Source organism: Vicia villosa, unplaced genomic scaffold (genome assembly GCF_029867415.1).
Source record: "Vicia villosa cultivar HV-30 ecotype Madison, WI unplaced genomic scaffold, Vvil1.0 ctg.003762F_1_1, whole genome shotgun sequence".
Taxonomy (NCBI): domain Eukaryota; kingdom Viridiplantae; phylum Streptophyta; class Magnoliopsida; order Fabales; family Fabaceae; genus Vicia; species Vicia villosa.
Genome location: NW_026706290.1, coordinates 13,776 through 24,801, shown reverse-complemented (window position 1 = coordinate 24,801; position 11,026 = coordinate 13,776). Strand labels below are relative to the sequence as shown.

General features: G+C 31.6%; 1 protein-coding gene across 1 annotated transcript; it reads right to left on the bottom strand.

Annotated features, from left to right (window-relative positions):
* Nucleotides 1–746: 746 nt before the first annotated feature.
* LOC131641452 (heat shock cognate 70 kDa protein-like) lies at nucleotides 747–3,725 on the bottom strand. Its single transcript, XM_058911743.1, has 3 exons — nucleotides 3,558–3,725; nucleotides 2,491–2,548; nucleotides 747–2,383 (listed from the first exon to the last, which is right to left on the bottom strand). Exons 1-3 carry the CDS (start codon nucleotides 3,723–3,725, stop codon nucleotides 747–749), a joined length of 1,863 nt encoding a protein of 620 aa, XP_058767726.1.
* Nucleotides 3,726–11,026: the final 7,301 nt, after the last annotated feature.

Genomic DNA, 11,026 nt, shown 5'->3' with positions numbered 1-11,026 from the left:
ATTATTTCATAGTAAATAAATTTTTATTTATTTTTATTTTTATCAAAATTCATTATTTTTTTCCTCTATAAATAGAGACTTGGTTCATTTGATTTGGACTCATAAAAAAAAATTCACTTTTAATTGATAATAGATATTAATATATAATCATAAAAACAAAACTTTAAAAGAAAATAAGAATATGATGTGGGGTAGGGTGTTGAATTTTATTAAACAAAACCATTGTAGTGAAAAAAAATTGAATAGGTGTTGAATTATTAGGTGGAAGAGAGAGAAGATGATGTGGAAGATAAAAAGTGAAAAAGTAGGGTGTTGAATAATGTAACCATTGTACATAGTCTAATGAAAAAAATCAAGGAATATGTGACATGCTTTGCACCAGTCTGTTTCAATTAACTATTAATGTTAGTCTTCAAAATGAATTGATTAGTCTGCATCCATGAATGCTAATTGATTCCTTTCTCTCCTGATGAACTCCACTTTTTTTATCCTGCAAAGATGCAAGTGTTTTTAGTTTAGATGACATGACCCTTTTTCTATAATACCAATCCTGCGGAAACCAAAGTCTAATTTTTTAAATTTCAAACAAACAATAAAATCTGATATTCTGTACTCAAACTGAATATGCAGCCGATTTAAATTTTTTAGAAAACTCAAAAGAAACGTGTAAACTATAGTAACATATACTGCCTACTAAACAGCAAAACAAACCACAAAATAGTAGTTGTGAAAACATAAAATAAAAATTAAATAGTCTTGGCTAAAATGTCTTCCATGGTACTCTTAAGTCCCTTTAGATGGTCCTCCAAAACATCTATTTCTACCTCTTGCTTATTCTCATCAATCAAATTTGTAATCACAGCAATTGTAGATTTGATAATCTCAACTTCTTGAGAGGAGAGCTTTAGATTAATATCCTGTTTCTGTAAAGCATTTCTCATTTTGTAAATGTAGTCATCCAATGCATTCATCGCTTTGGCCTTTCTTAGGAATTTCTTGTCTTCAATATGGTAACTCTCAGCTTCTTGAATCAATTTATTAATTTCCTCACTTGACAATCTATCTCTGTGATTGGTTATTGTGATCATTCTCGAAACTCCAGAAACATTATTATTAGCTGAAACAGTCAAAATTCCATTTTCATCAATAGCAAAACAAACATTTGATTGAAGGGTGCCACGAGGAGCAAGGGGAATGTCGTAAAGAGTAAAAGAACCAAGCAAATTGTTGTCACTGGCTCTTGTTCTCTCACCCTCATAAACCTTAATCAAGTCACTGGTTTGGTTATCTGCAGTTGAATAATATGATCCAGTCTTCTTGACAGGAATGCAAGTGTTCCTTGGAATCACCACATCCATGACATCTCCTAGTATTGACCTGCCAAGAGACAAAGGTGTAACATCCTGCAACACCAACTTTGGAACACTCTTAACGCCTTCACTCAGCAATGCAGCCTGAACAGCAGCACCATAAGCTACAGCCTCATCAGGATTAATGCTCATGCACAACTCCTTTCCGTTAAAAAAGTCTTGTAATAGCTGTTGTACTTTGGGAATCCTAGAAGATCCACCAACAAGAACAACATCATCTACCGTGCCCTTATCCAATTTAGCACCACGAAGACAACTTTCAACAATCTTCATACACTCATCGAATAGATCCATATTCATCTCCTCAAATTTTGCCCTATTGATCGATGAAGAAAAATCAATGCCTTCAAATAAAGAATCTATCTCAATAGTTGTAACAACAAGGAAAGAAAGTGATCTTTTTGCCCTCTCACAAGCCGTTCTCAATCTCCTCAAGGCTTTGGGATTTCCACTAATATCCACTTTGTTCTTTCTATTAAACTCTTGTACTAAGTAGCTAACCATTCTGTTATCAAAGTCTTCTCCTCCGAGGTGAGTGTTTCCAGAAGTTGCTTTAACTTGATAGACATTATTGTTGATAGTTAGTAGAGACACATCAAATGTGCCACCACCAAGATCAAAGACAAACATCTTACGTTCTTCAACACAGTCAGTTCTTTTGTCAAGGCCATATGCAATAGCTGCAGCAGTAGGTTCATTCATTACTCTCATGACATTGAGGCCAGCAATAGCACCGGCATCTATAGTTGCTTTTCGCTGAGAATCATTAAAATAAGCTGGGACAGTAATAACTGCATTCTTAACTGGTGATTCTAAATATGCCTCAGCAATTTGTCGCATCTTTGAGAGCACCATCGATGATACTTCCTCGGCACATAAGTGCTTCTCCAGACCCTTGTACTTAACAGAAATCATAGGTTTGTCATTAACACCGGTAACTTTGAATGGCCATAACAGAATGTCATCTTGAACAACTGGATCACTAAAACTTCTACCGATTAACCTCTTAGCATCTGAAAAAAATAACATTAGTAATTTTTCGGCATTTCATTTTTCAGCACTTTACAGCATAGTAATCAATAAAAGTAAGTATATAAAGGAAGCAAAAAATTGAAAATACCAAAGACAGTGTTTTGAGGGTTAGCAGCAGCTTGATTCTTGGCAGCCTCGCCTATCAACTAGGGGTGGCAATAAAATCCATTAAGAGAATATCCATCCAATCCATCCAATAATTTATCCATCCAATCCATCCATTAAACAAAAAGCAAATTTAATGGATTAGTCCAATCCATCCATAAAACTACATGGATGGATTCAATCCATCCATCTCATTTTATAAATCCATTGGATTTTAGTTTATTACTACTACTTATTAAATTAACTTTTTACTAAAAAACATGAAAAATCTAAAATTAAACAATTCCTTAACATTTTTGTTTCTCACAATATCTAAAATTAAACAATTCCTTAACATTTTTGTTTCTCACAATATTCACAGCCATTTGTTTTTCTTTCCTATGTTAATGTTAAAAAAATGAACGGATCAGGACATAAATATTCAACAATTTGTTTTTTTTATTTACATACTACAGTAAACTACATGTAGATTTAATTTAATATGCATAGGGTGGTTTGTTTTCTCCTAAACAAAATTAATGATGCTGATACTTAAATGACTTTGTTTAGTATTAACATTAAAATTGCTTAATTGTTACGCATTGAATTTATTTAATTAAACATTCACGTTAAATTTGTTTAATTGGTATATGCATTGAATTTTAATTTTCTTTTCAATAGAATAGTTTATGGAGAAGTTAGTTGGTTAAAATTAGAAATTTAATTAAAAAGTTAAGTTAATTAAGACGTTGGTTGATTAGAATTAGATACCGATATAAATATTTATAATTTAAAAATTTTAAAAAAAGTTTCATAAAAAAATTGTTTTCGTAAAATTAATTGAAATTTTTTTTAAAAAATATCGAAGTTAATTTTACGGATGGATGGATATCCATCCATTAAAAATACTTAATGGATGGATTGGATGGATTATATCCCTTGGTGGATGGATTGGATTGGATTTTTCAAAAGAAAGTTTAGTGGATTGTTAATGGATTAATGGATCGTTTTGATCCATCCATTAACAATCCAATCCAAATCCATCCGATCCATCCATTTTGCCACCCCTACTATCAACCTTTGATCTTTGGTGAATGCAATAAAAGATGGTGTAGTTCTGTTTCCTTGATCATTGTGAATGATCTCAACTCGACAGTGTTGTTCCTGCCATACTGCAACACACGAGTAAGTTGTGCCAAGGTCTATTCCAATAGCATGCCCTTGGTATTTTCTCGCCATGAATCTGTTAACAAGTAAAGGAAAGAAGCACAAGACAAACTTTGGGAAGAAATGAAAACAGGTGGAGAAGCTTTGTATTATTAAAAGAGGAAAAATGCTACTACTAGTATTTAATAAAGATAAATAAGTAAACAAAATAATGAGTGAAAAGAGATAATCTGTATTGTCATAAATGAGTTTATTTATTAAACTGTCTACTTTAAAAGCAATGATGACAATATCTTTTGAAAGAATCCCCTAGGCCACTCAAGTACTAGTACTAGTTATGTTACATTTCATTTTCAATCACTACTATCTCATCATCATCACGGTGCCGCCCTTACAGATACTTATCGACCATCTATTGTCTATCTTCTGGGTACTACTGTAAATGCAAAGTAGTTATAGTAGGTTCTATTTCCATTTTTTTTCGAGATGCTAGCAACACTTTCTTTTCAACACTCTCTCTAACACTCACTTTTTTATTGGTTGAAACATGTGTGGGTCCTACCACTTTATGTGGGATCCATTTCCAAAGTGAGGGACCCACATATATTTCAACCAATAAAAAAGTGAGTGTTGGAGAGAGTGTTTAAAAGAGAGTGTTGCTAGCACTCCTCTTTTTTTTCACCTTTTGCCCGGTGTATTTGAACTGCTCTGCCACCCAATGCAACGAACTAGTATATTACTATAGTAGTAATATTAGTGAAATGAATTCTTGGAATAATAAAATAAGTTTTAGTGATATAGCAATCTATTTGATAATGTATCAATTATAACAATTAATTATATATTATTTTTTATTTATATTTATAATTATATTAATTATTTATAATACTTAACTAATATTAAAATTACAAAAATGAAAATGGTTGGCACATTTCAAATTTCAATAATACAATAATTCATTTGATGATTATGGTAAAGATTTCAAATTTCACATTAGTTAGATATATAACAATTAAAAGTTCATTTAGAATGATTTCCTTCACATTACAAGTCGATTTTGTATTATGGTATATGAACCTCTTGATGACAATTTTAGCAAGTGTACAATGGGTTTTTTTTCAAGATTAATTTGGTTCACAAGAAGAAAGTGTTGTTTAATAAAAAGGTAAAAAAAAAAAATCTTCAATCAACCCTAGATATGGATGAATTATTTCGGATATCTCATTGTAAAACAACAAAAGAGATTTGGGATACTTTGTAAGTGACTCATGAAGGTACAATAAGAGTAAAGAGATCCAAACTAAACATTCTATCACAAGAATACGAAATGTTTAGAATGCAGTCCGGAGAAACATTCTTGACTTGTAAAAGAGTTTTTCACATTTGACAAATCATTTGATGGCTTTTGGAAAAACATTCACAAATGATGATCTGAATCTCAAAGTTCTTAGATTGTTGACAAGAGCATGAAAAAAAGGTGACGGAAACGTCGGAAAAGAGATTTGAGATACTTTGTAAGTGACTCGTGAAGGTACAATAAAGTAAAGAGATCCAAACTAAACACTCTATCATAAGAATGTGAAATATTTAGAATGCATTCCAGAGAAACAATTCTTGACTTATGAAAGAGTTTTTCACATTTGACAAATCATTTGATGGCTCTTGGAAAAACATTCAAAAATGATGATTTGAAACTAAATATCCTTAGATTGTTGACAAGATCATGACAACCAAAGGTGATGGCAATGTAAGAAAAGAAAAGTCTCTCCCAAATGTCTTCGGTCGCACTATTCGGTAAACTTCAAGAACATGGAATAGAATTTAAAATGTTAGAAAAGCATAAAAATCCATAAAAGAAACTCAAATTCCGTGCCATAATAACCAGAGTCCAAGACCATGATACTAAACAAGAGAATGAATCTTAATCCACTAGTGATGAAGTGTTAATAAGATGCCCATGTTAAAGCGAAGGATGTCGAAGACAAGAGACTCGCATCCAACTAAGAAGGGCCATATAGGAATAATGCTAGCACAATAAAATGAGCTTACACTATAACGTAATACTACTCAAACGGTATTTTAGCTAAATCTTTCGCAGTTTGTATGAATGTAAATTGGGAGACAGAGAGTGTCTAACGTAATACTTTTTATATAAGTAATGTAGTATCTTTGTTGAATTATATGATTTTATTTCTTAAAGGGAGAATCAGATGTATGATTAACAAGGTGAATGAAGTTGTTGTTGGCACACCCCTTCTTGGAAGCAAGGTACTCTAGAATGTAGGCGGTGGAGTCTTAGATACGCCGGCCTCGAACTAAACTTTTACGTAGGGAACGGAATGGGAATGAACCTGAAATATCCCGACCCAAAATATTAATTGGAAAATAATTTACGCGCTTGCAAATTGGTTCTGAGGGCCTATACGTAAAATAGTCATTTTACCTATGAGTGCAACTCCGCCATTAGATGTTTTGCATTATATCAAAACTATAAGAAAAATTAGCATTTTTGTATATTGGATGGTATCTCTGAGTTTGTGTGGTACCCTTGCATTAGAGGTCTTATGAATCATCAAAGTCTGGCCAGCACATACGCTTTTTAAGCCGGCACATGCAACTCAATATTGAAGCTTGTAGCTTCTGTCAAAGTCTGGCCAGCACACAAGCCTTTCAGGCTGGCACATACTGTAACTTCACTATTATGTGTCGGCACATACAACTCAATAACGATGCCTCTAGGCTCTGTTTCATAGGCCGACACATATACAATTACACGCCAACACATACTGAAAGAATTATTCTTATGTGCCGACACATACGACATTCAGGCTGACACATGCTATTATTTTTAATACTATGTGTCAGGACATTCAACCTATAGGCTAACACATACTATTTCATGAGTCATTTTCTTTAATTTCTTTTAATTTCGAATTTCTTTCTTTTGTAGAGTTTACTAGAGAGAGGGTAAAGAAGATCGTGAGGTGACAGTGTCGGGATTGTCTTGCGAGGGACCCGAGCTGTTACATAAAAAGGCCCGGGCCGTTACAAATGGTATCAGAGCCAGACCTCTCCCAGTACGATGTGGTTCGAGGACGAACCACGCGGAAGCTGGTGGGCATATAACACTCGAGGCCAAAGAAGGCGAGGGTTGGTTGCACCGCATGTAACACCCGAGGCCAAAGAGGGTAAGGGTGGTCGCCAAATCGGAATGAGAGGGATCCTGAGGTCGTGCAGGTATGAGACTGCATGGTTGAAGGAAAGCTTATAAGGATTGACGGGTACTACCTATACCAACAAAATGCATCTTCTTTTCGGTAGCCTGTTCCATAAGAACTCCATAGTTAAGCGTGCTTGACTTAGAGCAATTTAGGGATGGGTGACCTTCTGGAAAATTTCTCGAAAAGCATGCGAGTGAGGTCAAAGCATGCTGAAAAGACCCGTGTTGGTTTGTGGGGTCAGTCGATCATCTCGAAAGTTGTCTGAGGCGTTACACAATTAGGTTCTTGTACCCGAGAATATTGGGTTGAAATTTGCATGGGGTTTCATCCGGAAAAACCGCGAGTTTGTCCTCCAAGATCTTTTGTAGATTTGAGGGTTTTCGTGCAAGTCTTTCAAGAGAGGATTGCGGCCAAGTGAAAAGTCTTTGGAGATAAAGAATGCAAAGGAAGTAGCGTGAGAACGAAGAATCAAATTGAAAGCTTGTGTTACAATAGGTGCAATTGATCATGCACGAAAAGTTTGGAGATATAGAATGCAAAAGAGTAGCAATAGTCGAATAATCAATTGGTAGCTACTGTGTCTTGGTTTTCCTCAAGATAAAAAGAAGAGAAGGGGTTGAATCAACATCACACGATTGGGTTTGTAGGTTTGCTCTTGATAACTTCTCTTGTAATCAACTTTTTGCATAGTAAGAAATTTCCTAATTCTAAAATTGGAATTAGGAGCAGACGTATCCACATGCAAGGACGAAGTGGGGAAATACCTAAACAAATCCTCGTATTGATATCTCATTTATCTCTTTACTTGCTTTATTTTCATTACGCAATTTATCGAATAGCATTGTATGATCGATCAACTCGTAAGAATTTTTCTGCAATTGTTTTTGTTTAAAGTGGTGCGTTGATTAGTTTATAATCACTTTGATTATAAGTGGTTTTCATATCAACACAACTCAAAGGAAAAATTCTGAAAATTCATTCGCACACCAAGTGTTTAGTAAATTGCATAGCTCAACATTTTCGCTTGTTATCATTGGAAATAGCCTTGAAAATACATTGGTATAAACGAATAATATTGTTTTTATTGATTCAAGTCAATTAATTTATTTTATTGTGTTGTTCATTCCGTATAGATTTTTCATATCAGAGTTCCAATAACTTGGTTCGTATAGACGACTTAATCAATCTATAGGAAAACCTTCTGCTAGCACTATTTTCTATTAACTTTCAAAAGCAAATTTTATTTGGAGTTTTTGGCTTGGTGATCTATTCACCCCCTCTAGATACGTTGTCTTCGTCTAACAAGTGGCATCAAGAGCCGAATTCATTCCGTGCTTCAAAACTCTTATTAGAAAATGGTGTACGAACCTAAAGAGGATTATAAAAGAGCCCCAATCTTTACGGGAGAAAATTATAGTAATTCAAAAACTTGTATGCAAATTCATGTGAACTCATGTGATAGAGTTGGACCCCTATGTGAGTGTTAACAAACATATATAGCGCCATAGTATCTCTATTGGGCACAACATATGTGAGTTATCCTTTCACCCAGATGTGTGATTTATGACGATCCTAGTCTCAACGTATAATTTTGCTTGTATGCTCGTGAAACACCGATTGGAGTTCTCATGAGATAGAGTATGATGGTTGATGTTCCTCACGCCATGCTTGTCAAACAAGTATTACCCGTGTCGTCCATGACCTACGAGCTACATGGGATGGTTACACTCCTATCATATTTACACATGTAGAGGATTGTGCATAGCTTAGCTATTGTGGATTGATAGTATGATAGACTGGATCCCGATTATATGTTTATGGGAGGGCGCTCCTGGATGGTCATGACCATGTGAGTGATATATGAGTTATACAGTTGTGGACACTTTTCTTATTTTGATAGAGTATGAGTGAGTCACAACACGTAAATGTCTAAGTTGGGTTTATGTATAATCACTGTACACTACAAAAAATGTGTTCTCCTGCGACATATATTAGCGGCGTGTTTTACACGTCATAGGTTGCGACGTGTTTCCCACGTCACAACAAACTTTTATAATAAAAAAATCAATCCAACGTTATAATCAGACTTGTCAGAGGTTTTTTTTTATAAAAAAAACAGTTGCGACGTGTATGTCACGTCGCTACTACAAAGTAAAAAATAAAAAATACAAACTTTAACGTTGTAGCTGGAGGGAGATTTGAAATTTTTTTAAATTTTGTAGCGACGTTAGACCCACGTCGCAACCTTTTACTTGGGAAAATAACTCTGCCACTTGTACAGATGTGGCAGAGCATGTAATAATTGTTATGACCGTTTGAGTGTAGCGACATGTAACCCACGTGGCAAAGTTGCGACGTGATGTTAACGTCGCTGATGTGTTAACTAATACACGCATTTTTTCTTCTTCCCCTTTACCATTTCAAACAGATTTTCTTTATTCTTCTTCTCTGCAACTCAAAATCCCCCATTTCCTACACAAACCCAAATTTTTCTCCTCTCCCAAAATCCCCAAACTTTCAATCTCATTCAATTGCACTACAAGGTATTCAATGTATTTTATAATTTTGTGTTCATACTGTTTTATGCTGTCAATATATAGTTTAATTTTTTTTTCATTTAATTTGAAGGAAGAAGAAGGTGAAGGAGGAGAAGAAGGTAAAGGAAGAAGAAGGTGAAGGAAGAAGAAGGAGGAGTAGATTGAAGAAGAGGTAAGTTTTTAAACATTTTTTTAGGTTTTCTTTTTAATTAAGTTATTTTTTAATTAGGTTATTATAAAACGAAATTATAGATTAAATATTATGTTGTTGTTTAAATTTAATTAGGATATTAATTTAGGGTGTAATATATTTTCCAATATTGTTTAAATATTAATAGAAAAATGTTTAGATTTATTATGTTAGAAAAATGTTTAGAATAATATATAGAAAAATGTTTAGAAAAATGTTTAACTATTATATATGTATTTTAGAATTTTAAAAATTAAAAGAAAAATGTTTAGATTTATTTTTAAAATCTGTTTTTTATTTTCTAAATAAAATATATGTATTTTATGATATTAATCTTAAAAACTGAATATTAATAAAAAAGAATATATGTTAAATAGAAAAAGAATATATGTTATGTTATTGTTATTATATTAAAAATATATTTTTTTAAAATTAAAATATATATTAAAAGTAGAATATATGTTATATGGTATATTTAAAATAAAATAAAATATAATATGATTATATGGTATATTTCTAAAATTTATATATATATATATATATATATATATATATATATATATATATATATATATATATATTATTGTTATTAAATTGAAAATACATTTTTTTTAAATTAAAATATATATTAAAATTATAATATATATTATATATGTATATTTAAAATAAAAAAATATAAGTAATCACATGCATCATAAATAATGTTTAGATTTATTTTTAAAATCTGTTTTTTATTTTCTAAATAAAATATATGTATTTTATGATATTAATCTTAAAAACTGAATATTACTAAAAAAGAATATATGTTTTGTTATTGTTATTATATTAAAAATACGTTTTTTTTAAAATTAAAATATATATTAAAAGTAGAATATACTACACATGGTATATTTAAAATAAAATAAAATATAATATGATTATATGGTATATTTCTAAAATTGAAATATATGTTATTGTTATTAAATTGAAAATACATTTTTTTAATTAAAATATATATTAAAAGTATAATATATGTTATATATGTATATTTAAAATAAAAAAAATATAACATGTGTAGTTAAAAATATAACATGTGTAGTTAAAAATATTTAATAGTAGTATTTTCAATATAACATGTGTAGTTAAAAATATAACATGTGTAGTTAAAAATATTTAATAGTAGTATTTTTAATATAACATGTGTAGTTAAAAATATTAGTAGTATTTTTATTAAATAATATTTTCAATATGTGTAGTTTAAAATGTGTAGTTAATAAAATAGTAACTTTATGGTTAACATATATTCAATATAACATGTGTAGTATACGTCTAAGAATAATATTAAGTTGATTAATATTACTAACTCAAAATGACAATGATTGTATAAATGTGCAGTATGGAATATTATCCGTATTATCGTAGTTGGATGTACGATAGAACATTTCC